General features: G+C 52.7%; 7 protein-coding genes across 7 annotated transcripts; 3 read left to right on the top strand and 4 right to left on the bottom strand.

The window, feature by feature from the left end:
- Positions 1–108: 108 nt before the first annotated feature.
- Positions 109–4,316, bottom strand: K460DRAFT_334964 (PNTB-domain-containing protein). The gene is made up of 8 exons (XM_040930929.1): positions 3,743–4,316; positions 3,243–3,673; positions 3,101–3,194; positions 2,988–3,050; positions 2,558–2,936; positions 872–2,505; positions 387–819; positions 109–332 (listed from the first exon to the last, which is right to left on the bottom strand). The coding sequence occupies exons 1-8, from the start codon at positions 4,049–4,051 to the stop codon at positions 292–294; spliced, it is 3,384 nt and encodes a 1,127-aa protein (XP_040791196.1). The 5' UTR covers positions 4,052–4,316; the 3' UTR covers positions 109–291.
- A 1,567-nt stretch (positions 4,317–5,883) lies between these two features.
- K460DRAFT_78681 (uncharacterized protein) lies at positions 5,884–7,121 on the top strand. Its single transcript, XM_040938682.1, has 2 exons — positions 5,884–6,272; positions 6,391–7,121. The coding sequence occupies exons 1-2, from the start codon at positions 6,140–6,142 to the stop codon at positions 6,930–6,932; spliced, it is 675 nt and encodes a 224-aa protein (XP_040791195.1). The 5' UTR covers positions 5,884–6,139; the 3' UTR covers positions 6,933–7,121.
- A 189-nt stretch (positions 7,122–7,310) lies between these two features.
- K460DRAFT_384707 (uncharacterized protein) lies at positions 7,311–8,240 on the top strand (the record flags this gene model as incomplete). Its single annotated transcript, XM_040935510.1, has 3 exons — positions 7,311–7,481; positions 7,619–7,840; positions 7,907–8,240. The coding sequence occupies 3 exons, from the start codon at positions 7,311–7,313 to the stop codon at positions 8,231–8,233; spliced, it is 720 nt and encodes a 239-aa protein (XP_040791194.1). The 3' UTR covers positions 8,234–8,240.
- A 611-nt stretch (positions 8,241–8,851) lies between these two features.
- Positions 8,852–10,257, bottom strand: K460DRAFT_279324 (uncharacterized protein; the record flags this gene model as incomplete). Its single annotated transcript, XM_040928321.1, has 3 exons — positions 8,852–8,925; positions 8,994–9,642; positions 10,132–10,257. Coding segments are annotated over 3 exons (849 nt in total), but the record flags the coding sequence as incomplete, so codon positions are not given.
- A 1,558-nt stretch (positions 10,258–11,815) lies between these two features.
- K460DRAFT_393672 (uncharacterized protein) lies at positions 11,816–12,644 on the bottom strand (the record flags this gene model as incomplete). The annotated part of the gene is made up of 2 exons (XM_040935944.1): positions 11,816–12,137; positions 12,369–12,644. The coding sequence occupies 2 exons, from the start codon at positions 12,642–12,644 to the stop codon at positions 11,844–11,846; spliced, it is 570 nt and encodes a 189-aa protein (XP_040791192.1). The 3' UTR covers positions 11,816–11,843.
- Positions 12,645–15,462: 2,818 nt separating this feature from the next.
- On the top strand, positions 15,463–17,561 carry K460DRAFT_403911 (arginyl-tRNA synthetase; the record flags this gene model as incomplete). The annotated part of the gene is made up of 4 exons (XM_040936674.1): positions 15,463–16,371; positions 16,426–16,709; positions 16,765–16,892; positions 16,945–17,561. The coding sequence occupies 4 exons, from the start codon at positions 15,463–15,465 to the stop codon at positions 17,559–17,561; spliced, it is 1,938 nt and encodes a 645-aa protein (XP_040791191.1).
- A 567-nt stretch (positions 17,562–18,128) lies between these two features.
- K460DRAFT_78535 (uncharacterized protein) lies at positions 18,129–22,073 on the bottom strand. Its single transcript, XM_040938681.1, has 3 exons — positions 20,742–22,073; positions 20,185–20,630; positions 18,129–19,968 (listed from the first exon to the last, which is right to left on the bottom strand). The coding sequence occupies exons 1-3, from the start codon at positions 21,647–21,649 to the stop codon at positions 18,467–18,469; spliced, it is 2,856 nt and encodes a 951-aa protein (XP_040791190.1). The 5' UTR covers positions 21,650–22,073; the 3' UTR covers positions 18,129–18,466.
- Positions 22,074–22,701: the final 628 nt, after the last annotated feature.

The raw sequence follows: 22,701 nt of genomic DNA, 5'->3' as shown, positions 1-22,701 counted from the left end.
CCCACCCTTGTTGGCCGTTGCGTGTATGGCTTGACAGGGGTAGGAAACATCTTCCCCACAAAAACGAAGTGTGCCTCAGGTAGGAAGCAACACCATTACGATCAAGTTCTTGCAATTATCAATCTGATTGAATCTTTCATTTCAGGAAAGATCATGTCGCTATGCCACTCTATATAAACAACTTAGTCACGTGCATATGCAAAAGCACCCTTTAACGCACTCCCACTTAGCCAATGAAAGAAAATGGCAGATGGAATCTGTCGCGTAGAAAGCGAAGGTTCCCGTGTCCACTCACAAACCCTTGATCTTCTCCTCGAGTGCTCGTTTAATAGCTGTTCAATCGTCAGTACGCGTTATACCTCAACATTCGGCACGAGAGCACTCACCGTTACAGCTATCATTAGCATCCCCAAACAGCATCTTCGTATTCTCCATGTAGAACATTGGGTTCGGTACATCGGCATATCCACTCGCCATGCCTCTCTTCATGATGATAACATGCTTGCTCTTCCACGCATGCAGCACTGGCATGCCTGCAATCGCACTGCCAGGCTCCATTGCAATCGGGTTGACAGTGTCGTTAGCTCCAATAACCAATGTCACGTCCGTTTCGGGGAAGTCATCGTTTATTTCGTCCATCTCCAAGACAATGTCGTATGGGACGCTAGCTTCGGCAAGGAGAACGTTGCATTGGCCTGGCATGCGACCGGCCACGGGATGGATGGCAAAGCGGACGTTGATGCCTTTGGCGCGAAGGGCGTTGACAAAGTCGGAGATGGCGTATTGGGCTTTTGCGACAGCCATGCCGTACCCGACGACCTGTTCTTGTTAGTTGGCACACCCTACTGTGGTGTTGGTACGAGACACTCACAATGATAACGTTCTCGGCGTTTACCAGGGCTTCAGCCGTCTCGTCAGCGGAAGTTTTCGTCACTTCTCCTTCGATTTTCGTTTGAGCTTGTGGCGTCTGTGCTATTCCGCCGAACAGCACGTTGGTGAGAGATCTATTCATAGCCACACACATGATGTATGACAGGATGGAACCTGATACTCCAATCAGAGCACCCACTGTAGTCAGCAGTGAATTGTCCAGCATAAATCCCTCAGCCACTAGTGCAAAGCCAGAGTAGGCGTTCAAGACGGTTATGACAACTGGCATGTCAGCTCCACCAATGGCTGCTGTTGTCGTATAACCCTTTATGAAACTCAATGTAGCGTTGCCTACTAAGCATGCTGCGCCAATTAGGGGTGCACCAGGTGCGTATGCCAGAAAAGCGCCCATAGTAGCTACATTAGCACCAAGGAGCGTGCCGTTGATAAGGTGCCGTCCAGGTAGTGCTATCGGCTTCGAGGACATCTTCGCTGCTAACTTGAGGAAAGCGACGATACTTCCGGTGAATGTTACTCCACCGATGAGGACACCGAGATACGCAGAAACCATGTGGAGAGTCGAAATATCGCCGCTGTGAGCCAGCACGCTGCCAATGCTAGTCAAGACTGCTGCGAGACCGACAACAGAGTGCAGCGCGGCAACCGTCTGGGGTAGCGAGGTTGGCGTGATTCGCCTTCCAATTATCAAACCCGCCACCGTTCCTACAGTGGCCAAGCCAGCAAACTGTGTCAGGACGTCTGGCGCAAACCCGACCGCAGCCAAGGAAGCAAGGATGCCGCTGAAGACACCGAGGATACCGAGGAAATTGCCGCGGCGGGCTGTCGTTTGGGAAGCGAGTCCGGAGAGCGAAGTCACACAGAGTACACTACTAACGAGGTAGCCCGCTTGTACAAGGCCAGCCATACCAGTTGAAGCTGCAGCAATATATCCCCCACCAAACAGAGCCGCTGGAATTGCGTATAGCCACGGATACTCTTTTGGATCTGTTGGACGCCTGAACATATCGAGCATTCGCTTGGAAATGACGAAGCCTCCAGAGACATTGACGAAGGCAAGCAATACGGATAGACCACCAAGAGTTTGGGGAATGGTCTCGGGGAGATAGCTTCCGCCCATGACAAACAAGCCTCCAATTCCGACCATACCGGAAATGGCATTGGTAACACTCATGAGTGGTGAATGAAGAGCAGGTGCAACACCCCAGACGACTCGGTAGCCGATCAAACTGGCTAAAGCAAAGGTGAATGCATTGGACATGAACAACGGACCAGTGAACTTTCCGAGTGCCAGTGCTGTGGTCATACCGGCAGTAACGCCAGCAATCTGTCGAGACTGACTCTGCCACGGAGTAAGTGCAACGATATTGGCGACTTGATCGGCAGGCGAAGGCGATGGTTTGGCTTGCACGGGAGGAGGAGCAGGCCGAGGAGCCGTAGGAAGGATTTGGCCATCGTATGTGACAATAGCACCACGGGTAACTTCGTCCGTAAGATCGACATCGTAATACTTCTCCCTTTTGTCCTTGGGTACCAGTGAGAGCAGGAATTTTGTGACGTTGTTAGAGTAAAGTGTTGATGACTGCGTCGGCAAACGCGACGGAAGGTCAGTGTAACCTTTAGATATCGTCAGCATGTACGAGTAACATGGGAGCTAAGGCTAATTTACCAATGATAGATACGCCATCAAACTTGGTCAGCTTGCCAGGAACAGTAGCTTCGCAATTACCACCAGCCTCAGCTGCAAGATCAACCACGACCGAGCCAGGTCTCATGGCACCGAGCATGGCTTTGGTGATAAGTTTGGGAGCCGGCTTGCCAGGAATCAGTGCTGTAGTGATGACGATGTCGACTTCCCGGCATTGATCATAGAACAGCTTCATCTCCGCCTTGATGAACTCCTTAGACATGACTTTGGCATAGCCACCAGCGCCGGATCCATCCTCGTTGATTTCAACCTCGATGAACTCGGCACCGAGGGACTGCACTTGCTCGCGTGCTGCAGAGCGAGTATCAAATCCGCGAACAATGGCGCCCATGCGGCGAGCCTATACTGCATTTCAATTACGGCTCTGACATGGATGGAAAGGTACTCTTACTGTTGCAATCGCACTTAAGCCTGCTACACCAGCTCCAATCACGAGGACTTTGCATGGCGGGATCTGTTCTTTCGTCAGACTGAACTCTTCTCCAACACATAGGCATGAAGTACCTTTCCAGCAGCAGTGACTTGCCCAGTGAGAAAACGACCAAAGGTATTCGAAGCTTCCAAAACAGCCTTATAACCCGCAATATTGGCCATTGAACTTGCTTTGTGTTAGCCCAGGAATAATTCGGGGTTGACATCAGCGTACCTCAATGCATCGAAGACCTGGGCACGAGAAATGCGCGGAACCATGTCCATGGCAAATGAAGTGGCCTTGCGCGACGCAATTCGATCTATGACTGGTTTGTTCTGTACCGGATAAAGAAAGGAAATCACTGTGGCACCCTCGCGGATGGCATCTACTTCACTATCTTCTCCATCGATGCTGAGTGCTCGAACCTTGAGCACGATGTCGCTCTCCGAGAAGACACTCCTGCGATCGACGGTCTCGGCACCAGCCTGCTCGTACGCCTCATCTGTGAATTGAGCTTCCACGCCAGCTCCACGTTCAATCAAGATGCGTGAGAAGCCTTTCTTTAGCAGGAGCTTGACATTTTGAGGAGTAATGGCTACGCGGCGTTCCCCGGGGTAGCTCTCCTTGGGCACACCAACGGTTAGATTCGAGTAAGGCCCAGCGCTCTATGGGTTCAGATACCAAGTCAGTATAGGGTCTTGGATGCAATGCCATGCTACGTAGACGTGACGTACAAAGGGCGGTGAGGTAGGGATCTCTTCATCGTGCGGTTCCGAGGCATGGGATGCGTAACGCGCAACCGCTGTAGTCTGGACCTTTGGGAGCGGCTGCAGGTACAACGGGCGTGGGCGGGTCAGGCTCCGAGGGCCTGCAACTGGTTGTTGCTGATGGGGAGTATGCTTCGAGTGGTACTCATGTATCAGGGGTGCTGGCCGCCGAGCAAGTGCAGAAGCGTACAGCCTCAAGCTGCCGTGGCTGCCCCGCGGCGGTCGAAAGGCAAGCGCCCGGTAGCCGGCGAGACAGTTTGAAGCGGACGAGCTCATGTTGGGGCTGTCTCGGAGAAGGGCGAGCAAAGGGAGAAGGCAGGCACCCGCATCTGCTGGCGATTTGTTCCACACAAGACACAGCTAAGTAGCTGGAAAGTTTGACGCAGTGTGAGAGAGCACCAAAGCTGCCACGGTTCACAGAGAGAGAGGGTGGTACGTACATAGGGCGGTACCTATAGGCCGCGCCCCTTCCTCGCCTTGTGTTTTGCCGATGGCCCCTTCCCCGCACTCGAGAGTGCAAGGGTTTACCCCACGATCCACCCCCCTATAGTCTGATTCAGCGTCACTATGAAGCTCGTCACGTAGCATATAGCCTCTAGATAGACGATGCCTCGTTGGCATCAATGCGTCTCACGCTGTTCTTTGCTCTGGAACCGTGTGAACCCATCCCGTTGTATCCAACAACAATCGGTTTCCCGTATGCTAGTCGCGTGCTCAGCCGGTTACGCGCTGTGGGGCACAGCCTCCCAAGTCCACAGTCTCCTTCCTATATAAGAACTTAAATTCCATCAATGACGACGAGTATGACAGTATCATGCAGAACGCACGCTGAGTTTCAGAAATTCTGCAGTTTAGCCAATGAAGCGAAAGTCACGCCAAAATACGAGATAAACACCATGTCCTATTGGACGCGTCATCACTGCTCCTAAAATATGTAGAGAGGAATTGAATTCTGACAATATCGTACATTACGAGAGCCATGCTGAGCCCGAAGGTCGAAATGGAGTAAAAATAAGAATGTATACCAGTGAAGACACCATATCCCTGCATTGATCACCCGTCCCAGTAGCGTAAACCCACTCTTGAAGTCCTTGACCCACTTTGACCATCACAATCCCCACTTGTTGTGACTCTCATCAAAGCACATACATGTCACTTTTTTTTGTCGCCCATGATTATATCCTGCCTACCTTTTGGGTCTGTCCTCAAGTTCATGACGTCAACAAAATACCCTCTTTCCTAAACTGCACGATAGCTCCCTTCCTCACCCCACACCTACAACCTGAATGAAGGCCCATGTCCAAGCTCAGATGTTTATCAAAAAGGCTTTCCGGCCCCATCGCGGGTGATAACGCGCCATTGGAAACCCTACGCAGATCAGACGCCACGAGAAACGATCGAGCCTTCGCTGCAGCTGCGTTGCATTTTACACAGCGGGACAGAGGCCTGACGGGCTTCTAGAGCGTGCAAAGACGGCCTCAAGAGCATTTCCGCTTTTAAGTTCCGCTGATTATTCAACGACTCGATGCGAACATCCCACAGCTACGAGAAGCATTCATCGTCCATCGCTTATCACCTCATACGAGTTTCTTAAAATCCGATGTTCCAACTCCGATTACGAGTCTTAGATAGATGTCGAAACAGCTATTCGATCTCAGAGGCCTGTACAGCGAGCACTTGAGACTACGTTGGTTGGAACATCATTTCTCATTCAAATTCTTCACACGACAAGGACCTAGTCAAAATTACTCCCGCGACATCAACGAAACGTTGACAGACGAATCACTGGGCACTTTCTGGTGAGCACGTTTTCTCATACACGCTACGTTCAGCTCATCTATGTTCTAAAGATAGGCGTTATTTATTTACGCGAGTTTCACGACATGCAACCCGCATCTCTAGATTCACAACCGAGAGTGGCAACCGACCGACTGGCCACCGGGTAGCATAATTCGCGTCAGACCTCGCCGAGTGCTTCTGGCTAATAGTCCTTCGGAGGCCTCACAGAGCTCATGAGGTCGAGCCTCTGTTGGTGAGAAAGAGTCCACGCCAATTGAAAAAGCTTCCATGTCATCTGCTCCTACCAATATTGCCCGAATCTCTGTCTAGAAATTGCGACCTCCCGAGCTAGATACCTCCAGCCTTGTTGTAAAGGACACTCTAACATCTATGCACAAATAGCCCCGCGAAAATCGCGACATTCTCAACCGTGTTCGACTGTGGGAGCCGCAGTCAGCCTCGGAGGCAAATCCTACGGCCTAGACCACACAAATGCCTTCGCAGGAAGCAAAGGATCGTCGGCAAGTAATGATTTACGAGGTTTGATACAAGACTGCTTATCGATTGAGCGGCTCGACAATCACTATGAACACTGTGACTTCGTATACTGAATTATCCGGAGGCGAGGCGCGCGAGGAGCCGAGGTTTGAGGCAAATCCGAGCAATAGCGGATCGATTAATGTACGTTCATATGGGATGAAATTGGACAAGAAACGCGGTGAGTGGAGCTCTTTTCACTTTATATACATACATGTCTTCTCGAACATGCAAGGCAAGACCACCCCGTGGCTTGTGTACCGGACGATCCCTGCTGAGCATCGCTGATTGATCGGAAGCGGTGAGGTTGCATTTCCAGATCGCATATTACCCAATTAAGCGACCCGTTTGCCGAGCGCCCATATTGACGAATAGATTACAGCAAACTGGGTCGAGACCTTGTTCTGTAAGCAGAATTTCCCCGGCTATCGGAACGGTACATCACTTTCTTACAGGAAGCCCTGGTTACAGTATCCCTTTCGGTCGATTTGAATACCAGGATGGCCTCACTTGCCTGCATATGACAACGCCCATGTCGAACCTATTTTTGGCACTTCCAGACGGCGGCGGAGCACCACCATGCAGGTCCCGAGTCTCTTTGCGGGGAACGCTTAATCAAACTTCGATCGAAGCTTTTCGTATACGCACTATAAGGCTTTGCTCCGCAATTCTCGGCCTTTGGGTGCGCCATCACCGAAGATTAGACGCTGCCGCGGAGCTCGTAATGAAACGATGGGCACTGACCACGTACCATGCTAGATTCTCAGATCTTAATTTCCTCTTGGTCACGATCTCGTATTTTGCATTCATCAGAGCTCCTGTTCCTAGTGAAATCAGGTGACTCGATATGAACTGACTCGGCCTTATGCAATGAGCCCGCAAAGAACCTGGTCGAGTTCTAAGAGATCGTGGTCTTAATACCGGAGAGCGTGAAAGTGAGCTAATAATAACAGCGTTCTAGCTATATCGATGTCACGATGCTTCGTATCGTTATACTGTCAGAGGAAGAATGAGAGATGAAGTGGCCAGACACTCTGAGGCAGGAAGGCCTGCAACCGTATATTGCAGAGTACCCTAGTCTTGGAACTTCAACATGAACTATAAAGACGATCTTAAATCCCTCAGCAGTTGATCATCACAGACCACCAGCCTTCACTTCCAACACTTCGCCGTCTAGCCAAAAAGCCACCGAGAATCTTTCATCTCACAGACACTCAATATGCACTCCAAGTTCGCCACCTTCCTCCTCCCGGTCCTCGCTGCTGCGAACCCTCTTCCCCAAAGCGGCGCCGCGCCCGATCCAGGTCAAATCACAATCGTCGACACCTCCTACTCGGGAAACGGCTGCCCTCAAGGCACAGTCTCCACTAGCACCTCGCCCGACAAGACTGTAAGTATGACCCAGCTTGCTCTTCATCGCGTTCTCTCAAACGTGGGCATAGCTCCATATGATCACCCCCTATCATTGGATTCTTCCCAAAGGCTTTAGAGCAGGCACGGTGAGAACCTTCACTCACAAATCGATAGGTGATCACTTATGGCTTCGATGCTTTCCAGACATACATTGGACCCGGCACGGTTCCCGCCGATCGCAGCAAGAACTGCCAGCTCCACTTGAACCTCAAGTACCCCGGTGGCTTCCAGTACGCTGTCGTCGACGCTACCTACCACGGCTGGGCTCGCCTAGATGCGGGCGTCACTGGTAGCTTCATTACGACCTACTATTTCTCCCAGGATGCTGGCAAGACGGTAAGCCATTCGCATTATCAACGCATCAGCATGGAGAAGAATTGTCGACTAACCAGTTTCCACCAGTCCACCACCCGCATGACAGCTAATGGCGGCGGCGCTCTTGTCAATGGGCAAGTCTACACCAAGCAAGACTCGGTCGAGACGACAGCTACCATCTGGTCGCCCTGCGGCACCACAGGTATCCTCAACATCAACAACCGCATCTCGCTTACGAGCAAGTCAGCCACTGCGGCGGGCGAGCTGTCCAACGACGATGCGACTGTTGCTTTCACACAGCAGCTCCATGTTGCGTGGAGGAAGTGCACACCTGGAAGCGGCTCTGGTTCCGGCAGTGGCGGCGACACGATTGGTATTGGACAGCCTAACTCGGATATTACCTTTGGTAACTAGAATTTTGGTGGAGAAGGGAAACTGGGCGACTGAGAGGTTGGAGGTGATGGGTGTTGGCAGATTTGAAGGGGAAGCATAGTGATCATTTACAAATCTAAGCATATCTTGAATTGTATTCGTCCATCATCTCACGTTATCGCTATACCTACGTGCTCAAATCACGTGTCCATACCATCGTTGTACGCAAATCTTTGGTAGGTTACACATGGGCACGTAGTCATGTGTGGGCGATATGCCCAAAAGGGGATGGTGTAATCTCTCAATGCTCCCAGTACCTTGTTACATGCGATACCAGATGCTGAGCTAACAATAGGCATGTGCGAAACCCGAAAAAAAAAAGTGAGAAACCCCTTGTATCCCTTGCGCCGGAGACGCAGATCCATGCAGCCTCATTTGTGCAACCGTGTTCTAACCCCCATTTCGCCGCTGCCCAGGGTGTACAAAGAAATCTCGCGTGCGACATGTTTATCAACATCGCCTTCCCTCATGGGCGTACATGTTCCTCCAAAGTATAAAACACTCATCGTACAAAAGTTTGCCACCCAAAATAAGGTAATTTAAAAGAAAAAGAACAAAAAATCCGAAACAAACGTGGCAACAGCAGCAGCAGCAGCAGCATCACCGCGGCCTGCGTCTATGCTGGATGGAGCGCAGCACTTCTAGCCATCCGCCATCATCAACATCGTAGTCCCCTATAGAGAAAGCGCAGAGTAATCAGGAAACCGCAAAATTACTCAATAGGTGGCCACCATGTACTTACCATTGTATGCTGCCATGTTGGTAGAGGGTCCGCTTCCATGGACCACGATTGGGTTGCTGTCCACAATGTGCACGGCGGATCCGTTTCCTGCAGAGGCCACGGGCGGATCCGAGGCAGAGTGACGGATGCGAAGCAGGGTGATTCGTATTCGATAGGTGCCGGCCTGGCGAATGACGAGCTCGGGAAAGCGCATGTAGCCGACGCCGTACGGGTCAGCCATGTCCATGGACGCAATGGAACCATCTGCTTCGTCGTCGGCAAACGGGTGGATCGAGTCGAACTGTCGGCCTGCGAGGAGGGCATTGAGAACCGAAGGGTCTGTCGGAGCGGTGGAATTGGGACCAGGAACCAGCGTGGCAACGGCGACTAGATTGGTCGAGTCAGCAACAGCGTCGTCGGGATCTGCGTTGGTGGTTCGTAAGCGCACGATGATGGAGCCGGGCATCGTTTGGCCGACACGGGCGGTTCGGGGTGGTTGGACTACAATGTCCATGGCGTAGCGAATGTCCTCTGGGGATAGGGAATGGCGGCCCGATCTTGACCGTCCTGATGTGCGGGTGTTTCCAGAGTGATGCCTTGATCGAACGGACCTACTTCCTAGCGCCCTGGGTCTTGCAACGTCAGCCATTGAGGATGTGGCGTCGGCTAGCTGGTGGTCTGTTTCTCCGTTGAGTAACTCTGCGATCCGGGCAGATCGTCTGGGTGACGCGAGGCTGCGGCTGTTCTGCAAGGTGGTGTGGCGCGATGCAGATCGGTTCCGTGAAGCTGGTGGTGGGTTTGATCTGTTTCTCCTGGTCGACGCACTCCTCCGGTCGGGATTTGGGTTTCTACCTCGTCCTCGTCGTGGGCCCCTTCGCATCTGCAGAAGGATGGATCTGGTAGTCTTTAGTAGAGTTTCATGGGATACGTGCCTCGGGCAATTGCCAGCGTTGCTGTTATGCCGTTGGGTCAAGAACAGGAGTTTTAGGCGGAAAAAGAGCAAATGGACCAAGGAAAAAAATGCTGGAAAAACTAGGGCTACTGATGCCATGGCAGACGATGTTGGCTACAAAGATATAGGAAATCAAGTCAAGCCACGAGTCAGATCTCTCATCAAAGCTCTCCTCATGGCTCGTATGCTCATGCCGTGCAAGACAACGACGAGAAAGGCTCCTTTGGCGCGGTTGAGCCCAACTCTCAGGCCCTTTAATCTCATACACGGAGAGTGTATAGAGCAAGAGCATGATAGTAAGCCATATTGCGAGAGGTATAGGTTGAGGTGAGGTCAAGAAGTAGCTTCCCCAGGCGGCCCCTGACAGAGACCCCACTGAACCGCGCGAGCATAGCATCTGGGGCCATTGCTGGCGGCGTTTATGCTGGCGTTTAGGCTAAAAGGACAGAGGGGTGTGCATGCACCCCAGAGGAGACATGCGAGAGAATGCAGAGAAGGTGGCCATGGAAGAAATGGAAGGTGGTGTTGCAGGTTGATCGCGTCCAAGCAACCCGGCAGGCCATGTGGGTGACAGGGATGGTGAAGACGAAGCGAAATTGGAACTCTTGCTTACCTCTTGGACTTGTCACACCCGCCTGCGTTGGGTTGCAACGACAGGTGTTTTTCTTTTTAGTGCTCGCCACTTGTCGTCGTTGTCGGTGTCGTCGTAGTGGGTGAGGCTCGGGGCAGCGGATTGACTGCGGCGCAGTGCTTGGGATGGGATGGAATGGGAGGGGATAGGACCGATGGGACGGACGGCTGTACTGGCTCCCGACTGCAGTGATGATATTGGCCGGGGCAAGGCGTTTGGCGTTTCTTCGGGGCCTCTTGACGGCGCCGACTTGGTCAGAGGTGAAGGAGGTCCTACACTACCATCGGTATATTAGCCATGCTTTGCCCTCCCGCTCCCACCGTCCCCTCTGCCTGTCATCTCTCCGCCCGCCCGCTGGCCTGGCATTGACGACGACGACACAGAGGCGACCGAGCTCGCCCGACGTACCTCTTCTTGCACAGGATGCTACCCTACCCTACCCTATGCACGCTACTCGACTCGACTTGAGCCTGACGTTGCGGCCTCGGAAATGCTGTGAACCGTTGGGGGCTGTAGGTACGGCAGTCTCTACTTGATGCAGTCGAATGGGCCATTGTCGAGACGGTCAGTAGGGCCGTCTTATACAATGCCGTCGACTCGGTGGCAGGCCTCCAGAGGGCTCTCCAGGGCTTTGCCTGTCCTGGAGGGGGTTGCAGGTGCTTTCCCACGGCGTGCCGCCTCCCGCTATTGGCCTCGATAGTATCTTCCTCTTTCTGACAGCGGTCCCGCGTGCGTTGCTCCCTTTCAGCAGCCCAGGTGAATCAGAGGGACCGCCTCCGACCTGGCTGTCCCTGTTCACGGTTACTGTCTAGGTGGCTAGGTGCTGAGGAGCCCCCGTCTAGCGCTGCCGCCAAAGGATAGCCGCCCCCCCTCGACCATGGCCAACCCTCCCATCCATTTGGCGTCCGATCATGGTGCAGCTACAGTACACGCCTGCACGATTGCCGATCAGATGCACCACTACAGATCCATCCATCGTCATGGTCACCACCACCAATCCAACCTGCGAGCTGCCGTCTCCCCGGAAAGGATGCTGTACCACGCATGAGGCTGTCGGTGGCTGCCTTCCCATTGGTCGCTGGACCCCCTAGTCTACTCACATCAGAGGCACAGCAGGCCATCTCTTAGGCACGCCTCGTCTATGCGCTGTGGGCAGCCGTCACTACCCCCCGTCAACCTCATCACCTTCGCCCGTATATTTCGCCGCAAAGGGCTCATCAGGCTGTTTGCTTCTCATCTCTCATTGCTGGCGGCCCCCTACCTCGACCGACCTTGTCCGCGAGCTGATCTACTGCAACCCGCCGCTACACGACGAGCCGACCCTAGCTTGACCGACGCCTACTTTGCACTGCACTGCACGGCTCACACAAAGCAAAAACTCATCTCGACGACAAGCAACTGCCGGCCTTAACAACAGGCCCATGTGGACACCGTTACCGCTACCGTAACCCTTTGCCACTCTGACTCTCCCAACGTTCTTACCTGCTGCACTGGCTCGGCTCCGCCTTGATATTGAAAATGCGCCTCTCGTCGACTTCTCCATGTCCGCCTGCCGCGTGTCCATAATTCGAGTAGCTGTCACCTGTACAACTGTTCTATTAAAAACATGTTACTTGAGTCGATCCTGTCCCAAATCCAAGCCAAGCCGTCGTGTCCAATAAAAGGTCTCAAAGCCATTTGAAGCATATGGTCCGAAAGATGAAAGCATCTGCGCCCGCGGATTCATATTCTTCCTGCGCCTCCCGCTTTAGCTGCTGGATCTGTTGACTGGACTAGGCGTCGGAGAAGCGCAAGCATGGATCCCCCTACGCACTCGATCTCTTCTGGCGATGCGAGATCTCGTATCGGTAAAGGTGCGACTATGCTTTTGCGGAAGCGGATCCAACAGCCGAGTACCGATGACTGGGTCACAGTGACCACCATACCCACCACGACACGCCATGGACAGGGCCCTGGTTATGTTTTGACAGGGACAGACGAAACCTCGCCGAGGTACATCCGTGTCCCACTTATGCCCTCTCCTTCTAGACACTTGCAGCTCTTTGCGCTTGCGCTCACCTTCTCCACGTTCTAGATTCACACTAGCCATTCATTGATTGACCTAATGGAATGATGCGCCATCTGCCGCACATGATGCGCTCACGACCAAAGGCATCTAGTGAAATGCGTTTCCCGCACCCCACGCTTTGGATGATCTGCTCGATCGCATTCGTATGGCTGACGACTACACAGCCGACTTTCCAAGTTGAGCAACTTGCAGATGTCGTATCTGAATCGAGGCAATGCGCGATCAAATCCACTGGGCTTTACCAGCTGTCAATCGCTTCAAGCAACTTGTTATCTATCACCGCCGACAATTACATTTCCGCTGCCTTCTTCAGGTCGACTGTTTCAAATCAAGGCACATGACTGATCGACTTGACCTGCGTCACTTCCGCATTGATGCACTCAGCTCTCTTTTACCCACGGCGCTGGGAGCGCCTCATCGTCACACCATACGCATCCTCGGTAACCCCATGCGAAGGTGTCTTAAAACGTCGAGGGGTGCGGAAATTGCTGGGTGGTACCACGTTGCACGAACCACTGTTCATACAGGTACGATTCAGTTCCTTCAAGGGTCCGGGTGCTTACGGGTACGTTTGGAAGACAAGTGTGGAAAGACGTGTGGGCCTCCTGATGATATTTGTGTTATGCAAATCGTCGGTGGTTTTTGACTCGTGTGCGTCAGCCACAAGCAAAAGCAACATCTGACAAGGAAAACACAATCTGCAATATTGTCATCTTCCACCAACGGGATTGGATAGGTAGGGGGAATCCTTGCCGATCCAGGTCAGCGAGAATTAATCCACAAATTCGTTTTCCTAGGAGTTGGAAGTGAGGCACGCACGCCCCAACCGGGTTTCAACAGTCGCATCACAATAAAACTCACCGCAAGTGACACACGCCGCCTCTTTTACGCCCACAATACAGCCCTTCTAATCTCAGCAATTCAATAAGTCTAGAACATGCTGACGGTCAACGCCGCCCAGCCTTTACATTTCTCCTCAATCCACCTGGTATGTTTAATCGGCGCTTTATGCATGATGCGCAAATCTTCTGGTAACGAAACGTCGCCGTTACAGGGCCACTGCATATCCGTTCTGCCAGAATGCGCCAACATCGGGCCTGGCGCTTTCAGAAGCTTTCTGGCTATGCACCACCTAACCAAAGCATAGCCTGTCGAGTCCAGGAGGTTAGACCCAATGCTCTTTCATTCACATGATCTAGGTACAATCAACCTAGAGCGCGCTCCCAACTGCTGTCCTTGGGTCTGGCCACGCAATGTCGGCTGTAAGGCGTACTCGAGAGGGAATCCTAGCCACCGGTAGAGTACGTCTGGATGTACAAGTCTGCCTAGCTTACTGTAGTACGTAGGTTTGTACCTTGGTGAACCACTCGTATAGCCCAGAGTGCTGGATAGTCACACGGACATGACGGTCTCACTGCGTGCAACGTGCTATACGTCGGGGCCTTGGAATTAGTCCACGATGCGGTCATAGTTGTTTATGGAATACCGACGCGTCGATCTTTGATAGACTCGTGTAGTGCGGAATTGGCTGGTAGGTTTGACAAGTGTGTCATAGTCTTATTGCTGACTGCAAATGTCGCTTCTCAAAGGGTAGTCTTGCATTTCAACTTCATCCAAGAGTTCCTTCCTACCTTCTCAGCTAGAGAAGACAAAGAGAGTTCTCTCAAACTCTTCTACACATCAAATAACGAAAGTGATGAAGGCTTCTCAAAGTGAATCATAGTCCGCTAGTTGCGGTCATACCAGGCAGTTGCATTCAGAGAACCAAACAATTCACAACATGCTCTACTTTCTCATTGGCTTGACGTCTTTTTCGTTTACAGCAATACATTTGGTACCGATGGACAACTCATTCGTGGACATTACGGTATACTGGACTACTTCCTGGGCACTAGAGATGGATTTAAGATGGTCGGTGATGAGGTGACAGTAAATGGAACTCGTGACAAGTTGGCTTAGAGGATTGTATGGAGATGAAAGGAGTGGACAGAGAGTGTTGTGGAAAGAAGACATGCAAATCTACATGCTGCCGTTGCTACTCGAGTCCTCTTGTGTGACCAGGACCCGAGTCATACAAGAAAAACGAGGCATAACTGACTCAACTTCCACTTGTGTAATACCCGTCTTACCTGCAGTGCAGACATGCAGTGTATACATGCCGCGGCGACGTGCAGCAGCAACCGCAGCACGTGCATGTGATGCCCCTGTACATTATGTGTATAGCAGAATCTGGAGTTTGCTTTTCCAAAGAGGAGGCGCACTCATACGAGCTTCTTCCTAACGCTGTGACACCTCTGACGAGTTCCCGTACGGCTTGTCATGGTCATGGTAATGAGCAAAAGAAAGCATGTAATTTGTGTAGGTGAGTAGTTGTAGAAACCTAGCAGAAGATGGTATAGAATCTCAGCCTCAGCCTCATCCTTGGCGCGTCAAGTGCCCCTCCAAAATTTCAGTACTAGCGTGTTTGCTTGCATCCCCCCTCTATTTGACGCATTTCGCAACTTGACCCCACACGGGTATGCAGCAAAGCCTTACTCACTGTCGCGCCAGACTTTTCAATTCTTCTTCTCCCTGTTCGTTGAGGCCGCTGGCGACTCATTACCGTTCTCTGACTCAAAGGCCTACTACCTGCGCAACAGTCAGCAAACAGCTCCCCCCCAATACCTCCATCCGCGCACGCTCGCGACTACTCCTACACCCGAACCCGCACCCACTGCCACTGCCATTGCTACACAGTCAACGCCTTGCACGCGGGCATAACGGTCGCAAAGCTCTAGGTACCCACTACGTACGCCGATACTACGCGAACCTCGACGCCTCGGCGCGCTCAGCTATCAGCATGGAGGACCTCACAAACACGCTCGTGACCCTCGGCCTCGACAAGGTCCCGCAACAACCGAATACATATCCCGCGCTGAACCCATTCGACATCTACAGGAGCCATATCACAGAGCTATTGTCTCAAGTGTCGGGCGTAGATAAGCACGTAATATACCCAACACTGGCATGGACCGCGAAACCAGAGCACGGCGACTTGCAGCTGGCGGTGCCCGCGCTCCGACTCAAGAAGAAGGACATGAAGGCTTTCGCCCAGGAACTAGCTGACCAGTTCCCCGAGTCACCCCTCGTGAAGAAGCCTGTGGTTACCAACACTTCCATCGGCTTCTTCTTCAAGCCCGAAACGCTCACATCAATCGTCTTGCCCATGGTGCTCAAGTCTGGGCCGAGTTACGGCTTCAACAAGAATCTCGGCCTCAAGAACCCGCTAGATCCCTCGTCCGGCGCGAAGAAGATGATCGTCGAGTTCAGTTCACCCAACATTGCAAAACCCTTTCACGCTGGTCATCTCCGAAGTACAATCATTGGCGGCTTCCTTGCAAACCTGTACGAGGGCGCAGGATGGGACGTCGTGCGCATGAACTACCTTGGAGATTGGGGAAAGCAATATGGTGTGCTTGCAATTGGCTTCGACCTGTTCGGCAACGAAGAAGAGCTAGTCAAGAACCCCATTGGGCATCTTTACGATATCTATGTCAAGGTCAGCAGCATTCAGCATGACGAGGCAGAGCAAGTCAAAGCGCTCAAGGCCGAGGTCGCCAAGTTGCAAGAGGAGGGCAAGGATGCTTCCGAGGAGGAGGCGAAGATCAAGAAGATTGGGGTTGAGGGAATCGATGAGCAAGCTAGGAAGTACTTCAAGGGCATGGTGGATGGCGAGCCCAAGGCAATCGGTCTCTGGAAGCGCTTCAGGGTGAGCACGGCCGACCGTTCAATGTACTCGGTCTTCGAATGCTAATTGAATTAGGACCTTTCCATCGAGAAGTATAAGCAGACGTATGGTCGACTGAACATTCGGTACGACGACTACAGCGGAGAGTCGCAAGTCAAGGACGAGAGCATGGACCTCGCCGCCAAGATCATGTGGGAGAAGAAAGTATGCGAGGACTCAGAAGGCGCCGTCATCGTAGACCTCACATCGCACTCGAAGAAGCTCGGCAAGGCAGTTGTCAAGAAGAAGGACGGCACTTCGCTATACCTGACTAGGGATATCGGCGCCGCGATTGAGCGTGTTGACAAGTATCACTTTGAGTACGTTCTGCTCGCGTGTGCCAGACCAAGAAGAGAAGCTAATATTGTTTTACAGTCGAATGATCTACGTCGTCGCCTCACAACAGGACTTGCACCTAGCTCAGCTCTTCAAGATCGAGGAACTCATGGGCAGGAAAGATATTTCGGACAAGTGCCAGCACATCAACTTTGGCATGGTCCTCGGTAACTAGTCCTTTTTCGTCAGCGATCTGTTAAACGTGCTAATGGGTCCAAGGAATGAGCACCCGAAAGGGCACCGCCAAGTTCCTTGACGACATTCTCCGCGACGTCGGTGACAAGATGCACGAAGTCATGAAGAGCAACCAGTCGAAATACGAACAAGTCCAGGATCCTGAAAAGACGGCTGATACCCTAGGAATCTCTGCTGTCATGGTCCAGGACATGAAGGGCAAGCGCATTAACAACTACACCTTCGACATGGACCGCATGACGTCGTTTGAAGGCGACACAGGCCCTTACCTTCAGTACGCACACGCGCGTCTCTGCTCCATCTACCGGAAAGCCGTCACGGCCGACCCCAGCTTAGAACAATTCGATCTCACCTCGGCTGATCTCTCCCTCCTCAGGGAACCCCATGCCATCGAGTTGGTTAGGCAGTTGGCTTCGTGGCCGGACACGTTCTCCAATACGCTGAAGACGCAGGAGCCGACGACGGTGCTGACATACCTGTTCAAGATGGCGCATGCTTTGTCAAGCAGCTACGATCATCTGCAAGTCGTCGGATCAGAGAAGAGTGTCATGGTAGCTCGGTTGGCGCTTTATGTCGCGGCCAGGCAGGTGTTAAATAATGGAATGAGGGTGCTTGGTTTGAGCCCCGTGGAGAGGATGTAAGATGCTGAGCTAGTGGAAGAGATAAAATGGAGCATGATCAAGTGAGATGATAAAAAAGTTACAAGTCGTCATCGCGGCAATGGGAATCGTTGCTAGCATGGTATTCGAATAAAGAGAGAAAGATAAAAAGACGAAGCAATACATGTTCAAACAGTCCCTCTTTTTGCAGTGTCATCATGGTGAGAGCCAACGAGAAATAGCTTGAAACGATGGATGCTCCATTGAACATGCTTCTTCTGGCACCTGGACGTATTCATCACGATGGATTTGATAAGATTGCAAGGGAAATGTCATGCCATGCACTAATCTTCATTCACTAGAGCTTTGATCGCTGGGTATATCCTTACAGAGACACTGACAAAACTAGTCTGATCTTTAACACTCTTCCATTCTGATCCACTTGCGATGCAACCCGCTAAACGCTTGCGATGCTTCTTCTTCTGAAGCATTCAGCCCTCGAGAAACATAGCCCTAAATATTGCTATATAGAAGAGAGATGCCAAAAAGAGTGTGATTGGACATTAGAAAGTCCACCTCCAACCGTCAAATAAGAACCTAAACAGGGGGACGGAGGCAAAATCCCAAAGATTAAACTCAGACTATCGTGATACAAACACCGTCGCTGCATGTCGCTGAATCGCTAGGCAATTTACTGGCTCAGATGATCAGGGGCTAGCCTTTTGTCCCAAGTGGTGACAAGGCGATGTTGAAAAGGAAAAGAAATTCGTAATAGCTGTGAAGCTAAAAAGCCGCGGTTGCATTTGCCGGGCTGAAACAGGTCTATAGGGTCGTAACTCGTGTTTATGGGGGTATCGGTCTTCTTTTTGAGCATGTTATCGGGGCCGCGGATGCTGGCTGACCACTCCGAGCACGGGCGCTGTTGTAGTACATAATGGAATGATGGACTATTGGGATTTCAGAAGCGGTAATGCTCTGCGATCATATCGTCCTAGTCGTGTTGATGGTACAGCGTGTGATAGCTTAATGTTATTTTCTTCGACTTTCTCTGCTTCAATATCGATGAGCTTTTTCTTCTCGAGATCCGGATCATAGTAGTAGGATGCTGTGATAGGGACTTTGTGCTCGCGTGTGCTGAGTGGTAATGTGTACTTGAAGTTGCCTTGGACGATGAGCTCGAAAGGATGCTGGAGAACCTCTTCCCAGCGTTCCGTTCCGCCAGCTTCTGTCTTGTTGCCGGGTTTGAATAGTCGTATCTCGCCGATAGACTCGGCACGAGTTCGCTGGAAGAATGAACCATCAAAGTTCAGTGGCGAGTCGAAGTGGAAGATGCGGCCAAGTGTCATGGTACGCGGTTCGCTCTCGATGGGATCAGTTCCTTCATCGATACCATTGGTGGCTACTTCGGTTTCCCCACTGGTGGTCGGGACATCTATGATCGGCTGCCAGTCCTCTTTCTTATCATGCGGCCCGTTCCCATGTTCGCGCCACCATTTGTCTGACCCTAGGTGTTTGCTCTTTGCGAATATAAACACATCCATGTCGGAAACGGTGACACCAATGATATTGGGATTGACAGCGTTGACGATCAAGTCAAGCATAATCTCTTCCTGGCTTGCAACGACATTTTGTATGTCCCTAACCATGACGCTAGTTAGAGGCTTAGTGGTCGCAAACACTAATCCAACGGAGCTGAAGATGACCACGAGAAGTAATATCGAGAGAACAAGACATCCGGCGAAGCGGCGACACCAGCCACTATCGTGACGATGCCGGCGTTCCAGCCCGCGTAGGGCCGTGCTGTTTCGTTGGCGAGGAGTTCGAACACGTGGGCTTCGGCCTGTTGGAATCAAGGGTGTTCGCTCATCATCGGCAACGTTCTCTGCGTCCACGTCGTACGTCGAGTACTCTCCATGCTTCTTTATACCATTGCTCTGGCCATTGGCTACACTGAACGTGTGAAAACGAGGACTGTTTGGCTGCGATGCTTGTCTTGACGACGGGCCGCGTGCACGCGAGGACTGCGCCATTGACGAGTCGCTGTCTAGTACGAGGTGATTCAGGGTGCCTCGGCCTTGGCCATGTCTTCCAATGTGGTGATGGTGGCTGCCTCCGCTTACTCGACCTGACCCAATTCGAATGGTACCTTCGCCACGATCCAGTGAATCGCCGTCTATGCTTGGGTTATTGTAGGGATTCGTAAACTTCATACTGCTCTTCTTGTTGGGATTTTTGTGCGCATCGCGTATCGCAAGTCGGGGATCTGCGAGGCTTGCGATCGATGTCATACTAGGTGTTCGTGAGTGGTGGTGTCGACTGCGATGCGGTTGTTCGGGCGGGTTTGACTCGTAAATGAAGGTAGCGTCCGAGTCGGATGAGTTTGCCTGGTCAACTGCGCTGGCTACCTTCTGTTCGAAAACATCTGCTTTGGATGAAGCTTTGCGAAAGCCTGTGTTAGTGTTTGAGTAAAAATAGTTGAGAGAGGGACGCTGAGTAGAAAGCATACGCATTTCTAAACTTGGAGGCGATGTGGTTAACATCGACCGCCGGTCATCATACGAACGATATGAGATCGGACTTCCAAGCGAGGGAGTAGTGTTGGAGCGCAAGCCAGGGTCTGGCCGGCTCGGGATGTAATAATGGTACGAAATGTGTTGCAACCTACCAGTACCCGAATTGATCGACGGTGCTTTTCGCTTCGGGGGTTTTCTCTCTTTCTTGGGGCGTATTGTCTCATTGCTTGGCTTCAGCCGCAAGCTTCCGTCGACGCGTCCTGACGCGGAGCGATCTTGGTTGCCGATAGTCGCCTGCGCTATTGAAGGGACGGTTTCCGTCTCGACTGTCATGTTGCGCAAAGGTGGCTCCGTCCGAGACCTATTTGACAGCGACGATAGCGATGGTTTTGCAGAGATGGTCTTAGGCCGATGTGTAGATGAAGCGCGCTGTTCCTGCATCTTGGCCGTCTTGCCGGTCTTGGTGGCGCTGTCGCTTCCGCTCTCCGTGTTCATGGTGTTGTTGTGCTTGGTGCTGAGGTCTTCGGTGACTTTGGATGAGCTGACGTCATTTCGCTCTTCGGTGGAGCTTCTGTGCGTTGTAGCAGGGTGGATAAAACTACATAGATATTAGCAAAACTGTGGGTTGGCACGGATTTTCACTCCATAGTTAGCAGTCGCGTGGGTTCGCGATGACAAAAAGCGGGGCGATTGCGGGGGGGAGGCTAACCTTTGCACTTCAAGACCGTCAAACCCGGGAGTAGCAGGCAGGCTTGATTCTTGAACCGTCTCCAGCTTGGGAGCAACACCGCTGGCACCGCGAGACGACACTTTCATGCTCAGCACAGGCTCGTCTGGGTCGCTAGCCACGGCCTCCTCCCTTACAGGAAAGCGAGAATGTGGGGCAGGCGAGGAGCTCTGGACGACGATGGCGGGCATAGATTGAGCGTCGGGCTTCTTGAGCTGCGAGCGAAGAGAGTTTGCGCGTGAACGCGAGCGGCCGTCATCCCCAGGCGGCGGGGACCTAAGACGAGGCGAGATGGGCCAATGAGGCGTGTTGTCACCTGAATTGGGGCCGGAAGTAGACTTCAAGGGCCGGGGCGCCCTCGTAGTTTCTGAGGACGAGGCTGGTGGGAGTTCAGGTATGCTCGTTGAGGACAGAGCGCGCTTGATAGAGGCGGCGGAAGGAGTCTTGGTGCCTGACCCGCCAAGGCTGGGGAGCCTGTGAGGGCTCACGTCGGTACTGCTCTTGCGTGAACGGAAGCCAGACCTGGGGGCAGTTCCCGTGGGGGCAGCGGTGCGCTGGTGGGGGCGGGCGGGTGAAGCGTCTCGCGAAGAGAGCGGCGAGGCTGCTGACGATGGCGAGCCCGAGGCGTTGAGCGAGCGTGGCCCAGCCAGCGTGTGGTGTCGCATAGATGCAGTGGGCTCGCTCTCGGGTGCAGCAGCAGTAGTAGCAGCAGCAGGAGTAGCAGCAGGAGCTTGGTGGCCCTTGTTTGGAGAGATATCACGGGAGGGCGCGGGTTCTGGTGGTGCTGGGGTGTGCAGTGTCGTGGGCGTCGTCGACGTGGTGGGCTCTGCGGACTGCAGCACGCCGGTAATGGAGTGATAGTCGTCGTCGTCGGGGGTAGTCGAGGTCATGATGGAGCTTCTCTTGCTTCAATGGGCAAGAGCGCTCGTGGCATGTCGTGCGCGATTCGCCGGAAGTTGGCTTGGAGAGGGCCTGGATAGCAGCGAGGTCCGAGACCAAGGGCGGTCAAAATAGATGAGGCGGTCCTGGCCAGCACGCGGCAGGCGGTCGTTGGACGGCGCCGCAGCGCGGGGAGTTTGCGGTCGAAGCAGCGGTGGTGTGGCGTCGGGGCGACAGGTACATTTGCAGTGGGATATGCGGACGGGGGCCCATGGGAGAGCGAGAGGGAGAGTGAATGAATGAATGAATGTGAGGTGTGATGAAATCAGCGTGCCTGCCTGCCCGGCCTGCCTGTCGTCTGCATTGGGCCTAGCCTGATGGCTGACGTTGACGTCGACCCACTGAGCCACACAGTCTCTTGGGCACAGTCTCAGGGACCGAACCGAACCGACGACTGTTTGCCAGCGCATCACAAAGACACTTATTACTTCTCAACCCTTAACCCCAACAGCTTGCTCCACGTACGCCTACCCCACGCCAAATCACTGGGACCTGTCTTCTTCACTGTCGGCATCATGTGCCTGTCTCTCCCGCTGTCCGACGCCCGACTATGGACCGGCACCGTCTCACCTAAGACGGGCATCGAGTAATCTAACAACGTAATCTAGGGGCCTAGTACGTGAGAACACAGCCCTCGTTTCCACCTCTCTATAGGCAGCTCGTGTTGCACAACGTGACATTAGCCGACCGAGGTTGTTACTAACAAGTCAGAAGAGTCATTTCTTTGCCTCCTGTGCTTTCCGAGTCACATGTGTGTCTGTGGTCGAAACTAATCCCTTTCTGCCTTCCCTACGCTGTTACGTCCGTACGTCCGTTTATCCGTCCGTCTGGTGCTTGGCCATCGCTTCGACGCTCTCAGCTCTGACGCAGCCGACTTGTGTAAGAAGTATTTGCACATGTAGCTCAAGGCGAACAGCCAACCTCGCAATTATTGGTCTGATCACGTGACGGTGGTATTCTCGCATTTTATGGCCACTGCAAACGGACTTTGATTCTTCGTTAG

Source organism: Cucurbitaria berberidis (assembly GCF_010015615.1).
Source record: "Cucurbitaria berberidis CBS 394.84 unplaced genomic scaffold K460scaffold_2, whole genome shotgun sequence".
NCBI classification, from domain to species: Eukaryota; Fungi; Ascomycota; class Dothideomycetes; order Pleosporales; family Cucurbitariaceae; genus Cucurbitaria; species Cucurbitaria berberidis.
The sequence above is the reverse complement of the archived record's forward strand: the minus strand, read 5'-3'. Positions and strand labels throughout refer to the sequence as shown.

Coding starts and splice junctions, on each gene's coding strand:
- K460DRAFT_334964 (XM_040930929.1), bottom strand. CDS start 4,051: ATGAGCTCGTCCGCTTCAAACTGTCTCGCCGGCTACCGGGCGCTTGCC. Junction 3,674..3,742: donor TCCCTACCTCACCGCCCTTT/GTACGTCACGTC, acceptor CTGAACCCATAG/AGCGCTGGGCCTTACTCGAA. Junction 820..871: donor ACGCCGAGAACGTTATCATT/GTGAGTGTCTCG, acceptor TAACAAGAACAG/GTCGTCGGGTACGGCATGGC.
- K460DRAFT_78681 (XM_040938682.1), top strand. CDS start 6,140: ATGAACACTGTGACTTCGTATACTGAATTATCCGGAGGCGAGGCGCGC. Junction 6,273..6,390: donor GAAATTGGACAAGAAACGCG/GTGAGTGGAGCT, acceptor ATTGATCGGAAG/CGGTGAGGTTGCATTTCCAG.
- K460DRAFT_78535 (XM_040938681.1), bottom strand. CDS start 21,649: ATGACCTCGACTACCCCCGACGACGACGACTATCACTCCATTACCGGC. Junction 20,631..20,741: donor GACGGTCTTGAAGTGCAAAG/GTTAGCCTCCCC, acceptor ATATCTATGTAG/TTTTATCCACCCTGCTACAA. Junction 19,969..20,184: donor GTCGATCAATTCGGGTACTG/GTAGGTTGCAAC, acceptor ACACTAACACAG/GCTTTCGCAAAGCTTCATCC.